The sequence below is a fragment of the Acartia tonsa genome, chromosome 4, assembly GCF_053477335.1.
Source record: "Acartia tonsa isolate MP-2025a chromosome 4, ASM5347733v1, whole genome shotgun sequence".
NCBI classification, from domain to species: domain Eukaryota; kingdom Metazoa; phylum Arthropoda; class Copepoda; order Calanoida; family Acartiidae; genus Acartia; species Acartia tonsa.
In genome coordinates this window covers 39,259,771-39,276,296 of record NC_137263.1, presented here as the reverse complement: position 1 = coordinate 39,276,296, position 16,526 = coordinate 39,259,771, and the positions used below count along the sequence as shown (strand labels likewise).

Below are 16,526 nucleotides of genomic sequence, written 5' to 3'. Positions count from 1 at the left end.
TGCGCAAAATGGCACAAAAAAATAACGTCATACTATAAAGTTATCCGATGAGAGGCCAGTATACATTGTAATTGACCAATGGTAAAATATATACTCGCCTCTCATTGGTTATTTTATCATATGACGTCATTTTTTTGTACCATTTTGCGCAGCATCTATACCTTTTTAAACGAGAATTTTCAAGTCCGTCAACAAACAAAGTATTGTTGAATTTCATAAAAATCTTAAAGTAACCAATGTTTGCAAGGACAAATTAAACTTATAGAGAAGTTGCGCTGCTAATTAGAAACCTACATCCATCTAATTATATAAAGTAGTAAGCTTTTTTCAGTCTGTAGCGAAGAATCTCACTAACCACTGAGGGTGTCCCATAGAGTAGTGGTTAGCGCACTACGCTGTGGTTGGGAAAATCCGAGTTCAAGTCCTTTCATAGATATTGTACTTGGATGACAAATGCGGTTGCAATTTGTCAAAATATCACGCAACATTCCCTGTGATGCCCTTAGGTTGTAAGGAGGGAGATTTGTAGGAAGTTAGGATCCTACCTATCAAGCAACTGTAATCGTGCTTTCCCTCGTCCATGCTCCTCATTCATATGAGAGTGCCATTAATTAGGGTGGCTTAATATGGAGCACCTGCCAAAACTCTAGGCCAGGGTGATGTAATAATTGAGTAGCTTCCACGAGAATTGCGGGTCAGCTTGTAATGTAGCATAGAATACACTCAGCTGTGCGCGAAGCTTACCAATCTAGGATTGGTGAAAGGATTCTCACCTCCAATCTCCTCGTGCATCTGAATCCTAACTTCAGAGAATCAAGGCTACATACATACATACAACCACTGAACTGATATGGTTCTCCTTTACGGTGAAGCTTCTTAATGGTCCTGAGGTGGTTTTAGGCTATTTTTTGCCCTTCCATATCCCTTTGAATATAGAGCCCCTAGATGCTAGGGGCTCAGAAGCTAGTTGATGAATAAAGTACTTAATAAAAATATGTTTTAAGAATAAGACATTTGAGAAAAAATTCGAATATTTTGAGGTTCAGTTTTGACGGTAAAAAATCGTCTCAAGAGATTTAATAACTAAAAAAGAAAGACTGTATTCTTTCCTCACTTCAATGCCGATTCTAAATTGATATTAAGTAACTATATACATCAAGAATTGATCGATTTATAAAGGTTTTAGTAAACTTAGATAAAATGTCCAAAAAAACGTACATTTGCTGCACTGTGCATTTATAGAACATAAAAAAAATATTTCAGTTTTTAATAAAAAAGTAGAGTAAAATAAAAAATTTAAAACCTAGGTGTCAACATCTAAAAATGGTTTTAGTGCATTTTTCTCATGCTCAAATCTTCTACCCTTTGCAAGAATGGCTGCAAAACGCTTCAAAGTTGAGATACAGAGTTAAAAATTGATAAAGATACTTTTGGGGACATGTACTAGAACATATTAAAGTTTGAAGGCCATATCTCAACCAGGGAGGGAGTACTGGCCCCCCAAAGTGGACTACTGAAAATCCAATTTATTTCTTGCAAAGGGTAGAAGATTTGAGCTTAAGAAAAATGCGCTAAAACCTTTTTTAGATGTTGACACCTGTCTTAACCTCTTTTCGAGGAAGCTTTGTGTTTATCAAGTTCGAAATTAAATTCCTTATCATTAACCAAAAACAAAGCGCAAATGTCGTCTTTTAGGGCTTTCCTTTCATAATGTGGCGCGGCATAGAGTGTTTGTTTATTTTGGATGCGCACGTTCTTCACTTTTGAATGAGATATGAGAGTGTGAAGATTTCGGAGAACAAAATTGGGCCTATCATTGGTCTCATTGTGTGTGAACGACCCTAGTATATCAGGGATTTGAAACCATAAGAGCTTCAGGTAGAATTTGTTATTTTTATTAAGAAGTATGGTGTATAGGACGATTATATGTAGTTTTAAAAAGGCTTTAGCCAGCTAAGCATGAAACTTAATTATGATTAATATATGTTTTAGTAATTTTTATGTGCCTTATTGTTGCATTTAACAATGATTTATTAAACCAAATAATTTTCCTTTAAAGCCAAAGTTTCCAAAGATTTTTTACCGTAGAGAAAAATGATTTTTAAAAAGCAAATAAGATTACGTGGTTATAAATAACTGGAATTATGAACTAATTGATATTGTAATTTCAGGTCTTTGAAATAATTTCATCAATAAATCTATATTCAAACCTGCTGTTGAAACTTGATGGTTCCTGGTATTGGGGGTTTGTATGTTCGCCAACTGATCTCGTGAACTTCCCGCTAATTCGGAAGTCAAGCTCAACCAAAGTGTCATGGTTGAGACAACACCTAAGTTTTGAATTTTTGATTTAACTGTACTTTTTAAATAAAAACTATAATATGTTTTTGATGTTATAAAAATGGTTATAAAAAACGAAGAAAATAAGCCGTTAATCATTAAATTCTGATAACTATAAGTGGGGTAAAATTGCTTTCAAAAAAGTTCTCATAAAAAAACACACTGTATATTTGTTATACTCATCGTATTATTGTATTTCTTTGCAGTATTGAATTGACTTAAAGCGGTCTTACTAATCATACAATTGAATTATAAATATAAGTATATATAATTTTAGACAACATGTTTGGGACAGTGTATGTTAGACATTACATGTAGATTAACTTATGGCCAGAAAATCGGGGAATGTGATAAATTTTATCAGGTAAGCTTTCCTTTGTCTGTCTATCTAAAGATTATCTTACAAAAACAAATTTAAGTTTTTTGTGTAAAAGTACCTAGGTGAGCCTTGACTCGTATCGATGGAATATTATAAATTGCCTCAATTATTTTTAAAATTAAGATTCTTATATAAAAAAATCATTTTAGGAAATAAAGTAAGGGTAAATTCTTATTAAACTTATGTTTACAGAAAAATAAAGACAGCCGACAGCCATGAAAAACGACGTTTCTTTTCATAAAAATTAGGCATAATAATTTTTAGGCTTATATACTAACAGCAGAAAAATTGCAGCTTTTTGGCGGCTGACTGTCGCAGCGGTAGAAATGTATTTTTTTATTCATTTTTTATTTAGGTGTGTTGCAGCCACGAAGTTACAGGAAGATCCTTAGAGGGGCAGATGAGACAAGCAAGGAAATTGAATTATCAGGTGAACCTATGTATGTGAACAAACTCTGTCAGTCAAAAACATCTAACTTCGGCACTTTTTAGTGTCTAGGTTAGTTTTATTGAATAGTTCTTAAACAATAATTTTTATTACGTAAGAAAATTTTTTATAAATATTTTTTTGCAGCAAATCCTGGTTTCTTGGATGTTTCCTATTTTACTTTTTTTTGAAGAGGGTGGAACCCACGGAAATAAAACATAGCATAAAACTATGACAGGACAAGTAAAAATAAATTCTGAATATCTGAATCCAAACTAGCTCGTTCTAAATTATAAAACTTGTAAAGAAAACCTTTTAAAAAAAAGGCTTTCAGTTTTTAGGTACTTCTTCTACCAATTCAAAAAAAAATTGTGCTTTTTTCGTCATTTGTATGTCCCTTGGTGTATTAAAACGATGGTCTCCAAAAAGTTTGTAGGCGTGTCCCACTTTTTTTACTCTGTGTCTAGACTTGTTTAATTTAATGTTTTTTTTAGGATTATGGGGCAATAGAGAATGAGATGAATTGTGGCCATACGAGTATAGCTGCAAGGTCAAGGTTTATCTATTCTAATGAATTATAAATAAAAATAATCCCCCCCCCCCCCCCCCATCATTAAATACTCAAGGATAATGCTTTCTTAAATAACCGTAATTATGTATTTTACCAAGATTATTCCAAAAGATTTCGACACAATTGGACCAAATCGTCATAATCATCATTATCATTTTGTAGGCGGGTAGTTGGAGGTACAGAGGCAGGATTTGGATCTTTTCCATGGATGGCTCTCATCAGGGGAGGAAGTACCAGGTACTTTTAATACTCGACTAGACCCACTCGTCGTCGTGGATGTGATAGGTTCGAATCTCGGCTTAACACCGCGCCATAAGATGTGAAAAATGGTTCCTACTGCTGCTATATAAGGTGCTCGACATAAATAGTTAGAATAGGGGGAATCCCTTGACCCAAAACAGGCGCAACTCATTATCATTCACAGTTGAGACTTCCAGACAAAAGTAGTGCAATGAAAGAGTTGGTTGTCTGATGGGTGTTACTAAACTTAATACCCCGGGTGTTTGAAAATAAGATATTTGTCTCCCCTTGGGTATCCTGGGTTGTTGGACATAACATTACAGTGTCATGAACAGCAACCTTACCCGGATAGGTAATATTATACAATAGAATAGTGGTTTTTTTGTCTCTACCTAGATTTGGATTGAGTTAACCATTTTATGGAGGTTCACATTAGTACCGGGACGTTTTTTGGCTATTAAATTTTTATATTTGGGATGGGTTTTAGCTATTTTTCTGTCCTTCTCTACACTTTTGAATACAAACTTTTAGACCGCTAGTACTAGAAATACCAGCACTAAAAATACGTAATTTAAAATCTTAAAATACGGTTTCTAGGGTTAAAAAGGCTGATTTGAAACTGTAAGAATTTTTTTATTCTGTTAAGATGTGGAGGGGCATTAATCCGACCATCGTGGGTCATTACAGCCGGACATTGTATCAAGGATCCTGATTGGCCATCCAAATACAGGTAATCTATAATACAAAGTAGAACGATGTCTGTCTGTTTGTTTGTTTGTACCGAAGGATCTCGCTAACCACTGAACCGATCGGGTTCTCCTTAACAGGGTAGCTTCTCATAGGTCCCGGGAAGGTTTATAACTATTTTCTTGGGGAGTGGGACACCCCCAACCTCCCCCCCCCCAAAACCCCCTCCCCAAAAAAAAAAAAAAATTTTGGCCCCCCCCCTCAAATTTTTTTTTACTTTTTCTTTTAAAATCTAAAATAAGAAATTGGGTAGTCAAATTCCACTCTCTTCTCCTCAAGTGCCACACTCAATTTTTTTTAAATAAAAGGACGGATGTTTATTGTAGAGATCTTGTAAAACAGTTAAAAATGACACATGAATCATCAAATGTATTACGAGGATTAATTGTAACAAATTATATGTATTTTTAACATAGAACAACACAAATTATTCCAAAAAAATCCGTCAATCGTAATCGTTGTGTATTTGTATTTATTATAATTAGAGGAGATGGAAATCACCAGGGTTCTAAATGTATAAGACAATAACCGATAAATTGATGTACATTAGATCTTTTCATGAAAATACTCTTTTTCGAATTTTAGTCTTCTGCTAACCTAAAAAGTTACTTTAGGAGCCTAGAAATACATGTACAAATTTCAGCTCTCTATCTCTACTGGCGACCTAGCGCCAGGCATGTAAAATATCAACAGATAACGGTAGCACGGCGGTTTTAACAATATCTCAGCAATGTGCAGGTTTTAAGCTCTTCTGCATATTTCAATTTAAACACATAAGGGCAAAGATATATTATCCCAAAAATCTTTTGTCAAAGCCTACTCTACACCTAGCGCCAGTCAGTTTTCTAAAATCATGCATTTTATACCTGTGAAAATAGAAATCGCCAGCGCTAGGTGTAGAGTAGACTTTGACAAAAGATTTTCGGGATATTATATCTTTGGCCTTATGTGTTTAAGTTGAAATATGCAGAACACATAAATTCATCTTCCAAGCCATTCTCTAGGCATTTTAATTTTTTTTATGAAATAACGGGATTTCAAAACTGCCCTTTGAAAAGGCCTAAAAAATATCTTTTTTTTGTCTCTTTTTTTCACTGCTTATAGTTACAACTTATTAAGATATTATGCTCAGTTAAAAAAAAATCGGCGCCTCCAGCACCAAAACCGGCAAAAACTGGCAGTTAAACTTCTGTGCCCCTACTTGCCCCCCACTTCGGCCAACGGTAGTTATCTCAAGAAGTAAAAGAGATATCAACACAGAGAAAAAAAGCTTTTTAAATAAAACTGAACTAAGTAACCATTACACATTTAATTTTGAGACTTGTGGAGCAAAAGACCCACCAAAACACTAATAATATGAGTTCTGAGCTTATTTTTAAAGATATCAACCTGATTATTTTTTTAAATCTTTTGTTACCATAATTGAACTCAGTAACATTTACAGATTTCATTTTGGGACTTTCCTTCTAGGGGCTTGTTTGACAAAAGACCCCCAAAAACTAAAAATGTTAGTTCTGGACTTATTTTTAAAGATATCAACCTAATTTTTTTTGAGAAAACTATTTTCACATAACCAAACTCAGCAACCTATACAGATTTCATTTTGGGACTTTCCTTCCAGGTGCTATTGGAGCAAAAGACCCCCCAAAACACAAAAATATGAGTTCTGAGCTTATTTTTAAAGATATCAACCTGATTTAAAAAAAAAAAACTTTTTTAACATAACCAAACTCAGCAGGGGCGTCCAAGCTTTTTTTTTTGGGGGGGGGTAAAATTTGCTTGGTAGGGGGGGGGGTAATTACCCCCCCTGATTTCTGTTGGCCGGGGCAAATTTTGTTTACCTTCCCAAAATTTACCCCCAAAGAACCACGTACATCTTAATTTTGGAATATGTATTTACCCTTATAAGCATAGAACATTTAATATTAGTGTACTTATTTTTAGTGTAGATTCGAAATTTGAAGCCAGATTTAACATAGGAGTTGCCGTTTTAGAGATATCAGGGGTAATAAAATGCCCCTAAGCTAAAAAAACAAAAAAACAGGAATTTGAAAAATATTAATACCAGGAACACATACTTTAAGTATAAATATAAAATATAGATAAATATTAAATATTTTATAGATATAGTTGAGGTTTATGTTACATAAAGCCATTATAATCTAAAACCTTCCCCTTTTCATTTACCCCGCCTACAAATAAAAAATTTTCTTATTTAGATCTCACACACACACACCCACGCATTCTTGTTAGCCTGTAAATAGCATGGTTTAGATCTAAATAAGGTGCTCGTCATTCAGAAAAACTTTTATAATCTAGATTCTAGACCTCAATATTTATTTCCCCTTTTGCAATGTCAGAAGGGTAAAGAATTTGGGAAAAGGCTTTTTTTTCATCGAAAAGGGAAGGCTCAAGGGGCTTTCTGAGCTACAGCTGATACTTGATAGTGACCTACTACGCAACGCTACGCCCACGGGCCACACATTACGTTAACATTACATATATATTTGTATACATATTATATGATAACTACTTTGATATTTGATATTTACATACATTAATAAATATTATTATTACATTTGCCTGTATAAGAGCACTTTTAATTTGCGAATATTTATGCATATTAAGAAAAAAGCACTATAATGTTTCAGTTCCTCATCCATGTTAGTTAACGTAGTGAATAAAAGTCTTTTCAACAAAAAAAAACTGCGGTTTTGTGATTATCTCACCCATCCAATTATCCTATTATATAAAGTAATAAGCTTTTTTTGTCTGTAGCCAAGGATCTCGCTCACCACTGAACCGTTATGGTTCTCCTTTATAATGAAGCTTCTTATAGGTCTAGGGAAGGTTTTTAACTATTTAGGTGGAGGGTATCTCCCACATTAACTCCCCCTAGATGCCTCTAGGGGCGTTGCCGCTAGTGCTTATTAAAGTATTAACTAAAACTGTCATTCTTATGTTACAGACTTAAAAATGGCATGCAATCAACCAGAAAATATAAAACGCAGGATTTTCTGTCAGCTTTATAAAACAAGGTAATTTATTATATTCCAATAACATTAAAGTTAAAATTGTGCATTTTCGAAAATTAATGATGCACAGTATTTTAATAAGCTAGGTATATAATTTAAAATCAAGCAATGTTAGTTAGAATCTGCAAACTCATAATAAAATTGGATCGATTGTTTATTTTTATAGCATATTCAGTGGGTTACGAAAAAGGGTATTTATTTATTGAAAGACCCTCTCAAAATATATTGGTTCCACAGAAAGTGAAAGGGATATTTACACCAAAACAAAAAAAAATCAATGTTTCTGGGGGGGGGGGGGGGTAAGGTAGCCTTCAAAAATATAGTTCTAAACCTTCCCAGGACCCATGATAAGCTACACTGTAAAAGGGAACCATATCGGCTCAGTGGTTAGCGAGATCCTTCAGTACACACAGACACATAATCTGTTTTCTTTCATACTAGAGGCTGCGCCCCTAGCATCTATATATGTGAAGGCTCTTTATATGAAGGATAGGGGAAAATGACCTTAAACAATTGAAAAACTTTAATCTACAAATAAATACCTAGCTGTAAACGATCCTGGTACCTTTGTAAGGCTTCCCTAAAATGAAAAACTCTTATGGTTTAGTATTTATCAAAGTATTAAGCTTTAGACTAAAAATCATATCCAATTATATTCTTTTTTGTCTGTTGTCTTTATAGTTCAGGTTCATATAAGTCCTGGCTTTGGCTATATGCCAAATGCTAGTTACTTTATATTTCACAAGCCGCAACACCACCTAGATGCCTCTAGGGGCACTTAAGGTATGTGGAATTACTCTTTCCCTCATTTTTTATTTCAGCGTATGAAAAGAAAAAGTAATCCTCCCTTCCCCTCCCCCTACCTTTGTACTGATGGATCTTTCTAACCACTTAACCAATATTGTTCTCCTTTACAGGGTAGCTTTGCATAGGTCCTGGTTTGGTTTTAAACTATTTTGTCGGAAGGTATCCTAAAAATACATTCCCCCCTGCAATATTTTTTTCTTTTTAAAACTACAATTTTTTTGGGCAGTCGACTATTCCCCTCCCCCCCCCCCTCTTAGGCCTCTAGAGGCATAACCGCTAGTATACATATGTTTGAATTTGACTGAAAAAATATATTTGCTTTAAAAAATAAAAAGGGGTTATGTAATTCAGAAATGAAAACCAAGGAAATTTTTTCCAGTATGGCGTCGAAACCAAAAATTATCCGCTAAATTATAACTGGTTCTAAAAATCATGAATAGCATTGGATTACAGATAATTTTCTGCCAATAATAAGATATAAATAATAATTTTTTAGCCCGGATCTTTGGATTCTCGGAACTACTAAAACTGGTGTTAATATTGTAATTTTACATTTTTCTATCCGCGGAAAGCTGTCAATAATACTATAAGATATTTAATTATTATCCTTATTTAGAACAAATATTCAAGAGATAAGTTAGAAAGAAAGAAGTATTTGAATGGTATAACCAGATAAAAACAATAAACTAAATGCTTCTGTATTAACAGCTTTGATTTCAAAATTATACATAGAATCGCATGTTAAAACTTAACAAGCAGAACATTAATTTGTGAAAAAAATAGTGGAAATACAAGATACTGTTCAAGGACGTAGATTTATTTTTAGGATTTAATTAAAGATGCTTCTCCAATAATATTGTACCTTGTTGTTCTAGGAAACATTATTTATTAAAATAGATGGATATATGTATATGATTTTTATATCATACTAAGATTGTAGACTTAAAAATCTGCAGGTTTTAAATGAGCGTACAGACTTTCTGGTAACGATTATAACTCAACGCATGCAAAGTTTGAATTCGGTAGGACAATTAAAAAATGTACAAATTAACGATTCGGAAGGACCAACCCTAAGGAGGGGGGGGGGGGGGGGGGTTAATGCAACCATCTCATAATCAATAGATAAATGGCACTTAGAATTAGATTTTTGATCTGTAAAACGTTGAAGCGGGAAAGAGAATAATGTGGATATAGGTTTCGTGATGGATTTACCTTCAAAATAGCTTAATGGCTAAACGGCTGAGCCGCCAGCCGTTAGTTTTCCAACTTTTTGTTATATTTAGGGAAAATAGACCTACCAAGGATTACTCATGCAAAATTTCAGTTCGAAATTTGAATTCTAAGTGCCATTTATACATTGATTACGAGATGGTTGCATTAACCCCCCCCCCCCTTTATAGAAAAGCTGAGCTTTTAAAAACTTTTCAGCTAAATACTAAGTATATTTGAGAATAGATTTTCGGTATGATTTTCTAAATAATTTAGTTGTTTTAGAACATATTAAAATAATACAATTTTAGGTGAATCAGTCAAGAATTACGCTACGTTACCATCTCACACACTTCTACAGATCATAGGTAAAGTTTATATAATACAGTTTGGGAGTTGAATCAATTTTTATAGAAGCAGAAATATAATCTATGATTATGGTTTGGACCATCTAAAACTGTAATCTACCTTACCACTTTCCCCTCTCTTGGTAAAGATATCTTCAACGCTGATACGATTTTTGAAATGTAAGATTCTACTTTCCCTTCTCTTGGTGAAGATATCTTCAACGCCGATACGATTTTTAATATGTAAGATTCCACTTTCCCCTCTCTTGGTGAAGATATCTTTAACGCCGATACGATTTTTGAAATTTAAGATTCTACTTTTGCCTCTCTTTGTGAAGATATCTTCAACAAGAGAGACAAAAGTGGAATCTTATATTTCAAAAATCGTATCGGCGTTGAAGATATCTTCACCAAGAGAGGGGAAAGTGGAAGGGTAGATTACAGTTTTAGAGGGTCCAAACCAAATAAAAATAGATTCAACTCCCTAACTGTAATAGAAGCGGCTGCGCGTATAGTATTTAAGGAATTGAAAGTAGTAAAGAAAAAAAAAGAAAATAGCTTGGAACCATTCTAATACTTATATATATAAAATATAATATCTTAAAACTACCTTTGAACCTACGTGAAGCTTCTCGAACACGTAGAACTTATTCAATTCAGTGCTTTTCTAAATCTTAAGCTACAGATAAAAAAAAACGTCAATAATTTACTAATCTTGAAGCAAGAACACAGCATTTAGCAATAAAATAATGTAAAAGGGGATATTATATAAGTATTAAGTATATAAAGATTTTAAGGCAGTTTCACACGAAGTACCTAGTTTAGCACGGAACCCCCCTCTTATATAGATTTTGTTATTGAAATTAAATAAGTAGGGGAGGGGATAGTTTTTAGTGTGTTTAACTTTAGGTTAGGTTAGGTGATATTAGGGGCTTACAGGATTTGGGCACCTCCTGGGATGTCCAAGGGGGGGGGGTAAAGAGGTTGTTTTCCCCTCCCTCCCAAAAAAAGCTTGGACGACGACGTCCCTGCTTATATTATATAAAGATTAACCCCCCCTCTAGATTTTACCACTCCCCCCCCCCCCAAAAAAAAAAATATTTCTAAGAGGATATTACCAGTTCTAATCCAGGGGACATTATAATTTTTCATAACCACGGAAATTGTCTGTAATGTATACCTAATCTATATTTTTTCTTTACCTGGGGGTGTTACGGTGTCTTGTTATGAGTTTGGCATAGAAAATCAGCCGGAAATCGCAAAAAAAAAATACCAGCGCTAAAATTGAAGTGATTTATTTTCTGAATGCCCTTTACAATAAAAAGCTATCGTAAACCTGTTATCACCTGTTTTAGGTAAACTTTATTCTTTTTTTTAGAATGTAAGATAGAAGAGAGGAAAAAGTTGTCTGTGAGTCAAGAATACATACCTACCAAAAAGAAAATGAAACTCAACAAACAAAAGAATTAAATTGAATTGAAGTAATGGCACGAATCTGCCGCTTTCGCCGAAAATTGTTTCCCGCTGATTTTCTTTTCTTTTCTTGTAAAAGGGGACTATGCACGAACAAGACAAAGTGATCCAAAGCACCTTCCAGCAGTGAATTTATTTTTTAGTGAATATACTAGATAGTTTATATTTAATATTTGATTTATTTGTGAAAAAAAAACTTTGAAATTATAAGCATCTTTTGGCAAAAAATCATTACATGTTATGTTGAGTTCAAACTGTTGTTTCAATCGCTTTGACACAAAGTATAATATTTCGATGAAAGATGTATATTTAGAAAAAAGGTTGGTAACTTGTTTAAGTTTAATTAATGTACTTTTGCAATTTACAACAATTAATGATTTTTGCCGTGTTCTTTTATTTTGACCTTTGAACTCAAAAATGCATATGTGATATTGCACCAAAAAATGTAAACCTAACATTTCAAAGATTTTTCCATATTAAGTTCTTAATTTTTTAGTGAGATAAACAAAATATTGAACATAAACCTAGTTTATTGACTAGAATAATACTAAGGTTCAATGCTGTGAGGTGCTTAGAATCACTTGGTCTTGTTCGTGCATAGCCTACTTTTTTTCTCTCACTAGGCATTGAAATTATTTAACCATAAATTAATTACATACCTGCATAGTAGGTACATTTGAGCCGATTTTTAAAATTATTTATATTTACCTATGAAAGAAAGATTAAAAAGGAATGTATTTATGCGGTTCGTTCGGCTGTTGCATATAACTGTTTTAAGATATTCATGTTTATTAATGAAGTTTAATTATTAGTAAGTTAATATCAAATATCCTGTTTTAGGCATTTTATAATTATCATAATTTAAAACAATGTATTTTCTTCTTTTAATTAGTAGTACACTCACACTATACCTGTCAATTTTTGCTTGTTTATTATTTAATTAAAGTTAAGGTTTATATTAGGTTATATACAGACTTTTATATAATTAATAAATACAAATTATGAATTTTTCTAAAATTATTTTTTATTAGCAAAGAGACTCTATAATTCGAAATGTCCATTCGTTCTAGAACCAGAATTGGGGAAAAACGATTTTCTTGGCAACTTGTTAAGACAGGCAGTTGTGTATCAACATTAGGGTGGGTCCATTTCCCCCTTATTTTTGATTTTACTGTCATTGTAAGTTTCGGAAGTCATATATTTGAATGATAAGCCCCATTCAAGTTTCAAAAGTGACTTTGCTCTTATGGCTGCCGGCACGTGGGGGGTATAAAAAGTGCCCACCCCCTTATAAAACCAAAAATTTTGATTCCTTCAAACACAGGCATGTTGCATATCAAAATGACCGTATTGAAATGCTGATTACGAATCTGAAAACGGTTTTAAAATGTTGCTCCTAGTTCGAATAAGATCTCATTAAGTACCTAAAAAAAAGCTGATTTAGTCAAATATGTTTATTTTGGTAGGTTATTTGAAAATCATTTCAGACTAAATCAATATTTTTCAAAACGGTTTTTAATCTGTAATCAGCATTTCAATGCGGTCATTTTGATATGCAACATGCCTGTGTTTGAAGGAATTTCAATTTTTGGTTTTAAAATGAAGTGGGCACATTTTATACCCCCGCGCCCCCGTTGTTTTTGGATGAAAAAAAACCTCTCAAGTTTCACAGGGTTCTATATTGGCCCAGTATCCCTTGCCAATGTCTACTAATGTGAAATTCCAAAATCGACCCACCCTAATTAACATTCCATTCAGATGTGGTTATCATGTCAACAATGTCAGTTTTATGTACCAGAAATTCTAATGCCTTTGTGAGAAAAAACTACTAGTTTTCCATTCCACCAATTAAAAAAAAAAATTTTCAATGCATTCATCATTTGCATAGTCTCAAAAGTTATATCTGTCTGTTTAGTTTACGCTTAAGAACATATAGTTTTCAAATTAAATTTATTGTCATTAGCCCTTTCCACAATTTCATTTCATTTTTGTAGATTTTTTTATGTGATTTAGGATCGAAGATATTTCATAAAAACAATTTTTGTCTTACCAGCGACCCTATCTATAATACAAAGTAGAATGATGTCTGTCCGTCCGTCTGTCTGTGTGTCCGTCCCTTAAGATCTCGGTAACCACTGAACCGATCAGATTCTACTCTTCAGAGTATATACCTACTGGTCCTGTGGTGGTTTTAGGCTATTTTCTTGGGGGGGTGGGACACCCCCAACCCCCCAAAAACAAAAAAATCTCCTCCATTTTTTATTGCTTAAGATTTCCTTGATCCTTTTACGGATTTCGGAAATTTTTTTTTTTTTAACACCTCTTGGGGCAAAGCCCCTAGAGGCTAGAAGCGAAGCTGTAAGATTTTAAAAAAGAATCCACCTCAGTTCATGAAAACTATTCTTGTTTAATTCAGTCTACAATTTGAAAGCAATGCTTTGTAGTTTAAGAAGAATTAGCACCTGAATTTTGATTGATTAAAACCATTAAAGGGCGAATATAGTTTCAATATGATATGAGCTTATATGAAAGGTGCCATTACATACTTTTAAAATATCTATGTTAAATTTAAAAAATCAAAAAAATCCTTAAGTAGATTTTGCAATTTTTGCTTTTACTTCAACATATGATAAATGAGAAAGTCAACAAAATCGTTTATTTTACCCCTTTACAAGACTTTTTTTGACTAGTTTTCTTAAGTTTATTTGATTATTACATTGGCATGCATCTTAATTGATAATTAAAGTGTTTATTTTTTTTATATTATATACTATTTTATTGATTTTTTAAAAAGCATAAAATAATTTGCGTCAATTTGCGTCCGGAGTAATTACTAGGGTAAATAATACGTTTTAAAGTTTTTTTTTCTGTATAAAGATCAATGATTAATTCTTGATGATATAATTACCCTAGTACGCATTTTCAACACACACACACAAACGCACCGATCGCCAGATTTTCTCCAGAAAAAAATATAAGAAAAAAAACACTATTCACCTATTATTTTTGTCCTCTTTAAATCAATTATAACAATTACCATATAATTTTCATACTTACATGAAATAAAATTTCTCCTGTAAAGGTTTTTTTTTAAAAATAAAATTCATATACTTTACACTTTGTTGGGGAATATTGTCAAGGAAGAAACAATCCACAATACAAAAAAATAGATTGATAACTGGTTTCCACTTTTATTACGACTATCATTTAACGAAAGCTTTTTAATTCAACCTTAAACCGAAGCCTTGTGTGATGCTAGGGTGTTTGGAGTTCTTAGGGAACCACACTTATTACATAAATTTATCCTGAGAATGTTCAGGTTTTAAGCTATAACAGACTTATACATTTGGATATGTCAATATCTTAAAGTTACTTATAATCTATGGAATTGCACGGTTTTTTTGAGCCCATATTATATTCAACCTATATTCGCCCTTTAAGTATTTATTTTCCTTATTTGAATTATTTGAAGTAATTGCTGGTGAAATCTTGTCTCTATTTTCAGTTATTTTATTATACACAATTTAAACTCGACAAAGCATTTGACACATTTTGATTAAAAAGATTCTAACTGAACAGGGGTGTAGAACCTGTATGCTACAGTAAAGGACATATTTTTGCCTGTTCATCAGATTTATTTGAACCTCAAGATCTTATTAACTGCTGAATTAATATTGTTAGTTATTGTCAGGGAATCATTATTATTTCTTGATTGAGGGTTACCTCATACGGGCGGGGATGCTGTTCATGACACTCAAATGCAATGGTAGGATTACTAAGGGGAGCTAAATGTCTCCTTTTCTGTCAAAACACCCGGGGTATTAGGATAAGTATCACCCATCAGACAACTGACTCTTTGATGTGCAACCTTTGTCTAAGTAGTTCTAACTGTGCATGTTAATGAGTTGTGCCTGTTTTTGGGCTAAGACATTCCCCCTACTCAAACTATTAATGTTGTGCACCTGACATAGTAACAGTAGGACACATTTTTAATGTCTTTAGTTATGATGCAGTGTTAAGCCGAGATTCAAACCTATCACCCCCCAGACGATGAGAGTAGACGCTATGTGTTGAGCCACGGTCATGGGTTACTTGGTTAAGGTTTAGTACTTTATTTGCACTCTCTCCCAAATTAACTCTCTTTGGACCAACAAAACAATAATTAACCTTATAAACTATAATATTTACTACTGGCTACGCCCCTAGAGGCCTCTATTTACACTTGAAATTTTTTTTTGGAATGGGTAGGTAATTCTTTTATGATGATTTCTCTTGCTAGGGTGGTTGTATCCTCAATTAGATAAAAACCTTCCCAGGATCTTCACTGTAAAGGAGAAATATTTTAATGGTTAGCGACACCCTTCAATACATTGAAAAAAAATGATTTCAGTATAGAAAATTTTTCTCATACCTACTATCCTGTCTTTTGTTGAAGGCTTTAGTTCAGTGCAATTGCAAGGTCTGAATGCTATTAAAGGGATAGATGCAAGAAGTGCATTTTAGACAAAAGATTTGAAGCAGAAGTTAAAGGTATGCTATCAAACATATATAATTTCGTATTACAATAATTATCAAACGATTAGACTATCACTAAATTAGTCATCATGCTGTTTTTGTGAAAAAAGCCAGCTATTTTCATAGAATAATTTCAAGTCTTGATTTTTTTAAAACCACATGGTAAAAAATTGAAATTCTTTCAAATATATGCCCTATAAATGTAGTTTAAGCAATTTAACATTAAAAATATGCAGTTCATTAAATTCAAGTTTAAATGCATTTCATGTAACTACCCCTTTAATACAAAGTCGAGTGTTATGTCCGCTGTTATTTTATTATGATAAGAATATATATGCCTTGAATTACAATACAACAATTTCTGCAGAAAACTAGCTTAACCTTCGCCAGACATACAGGATGTTTTACTGTTCAGCAGATAGTATGATCCTGGAGT

At 33.0% G+C, this 16,526-nt stretch overlaps 1 protein-coding gene and 1 long non-coding RNA gene across 3 annotated transcripts in view; both read left to right on the top strand.

Annotated features, from left to right (window-relative positions):
* Positions 1–16,526, top strand: part of LOC145317123 (venom peptide isomerase heavy chain-like) — a 33,220-nt gene that overhangs the window by 2,466 nt on the left and 14,228 nt on the right. Inside the window, exons 1-6 of one of the 2 annotated variants that reach the window (XM_080158030.1) lie at positions 1,855–1,878; positions 2,618–2,704; positions 3,075–3,149; positions 3,641–3,696; positions 3,880–3,954; positions 4,604–4,687. In XM_080158030.1, coding sequence (XP_080014156.1) covers positions 2,639–2,704; positions 3,075–3,149; positions 3,641–3,696; positions 3,880–3,954; positions 4,604–4,687 — 356 coding nt within the window. In that variant the 5' untranslated portion in view covers positions 1,855–1,878; positions 2,618–2,638. Of the gene's footprint in view, positions 1–1,854; positions 1,879–2,617; positions 2,705–3,074; positions 3,150–3,640; positions 3,697–3,879; positions 3,955–4,603; positions 4,688–16,526 lie in introns of those variants that run through there. The other variant, XM_080158029.1, reaches the window with a different exon arrangement.
* Positions 7,661–12,581, top strand: LOC145317112 (uncharacterized). The gene is made up of 4 exons (XR_013878904.1): positions 7,661–7,742; positions 10,067–10,123; positions 11,481–11,583; positions 12,354–12,581. It is a non-coding gene; the product is annotated as an uncharacterized LOC145317112 (long non-coding RNA).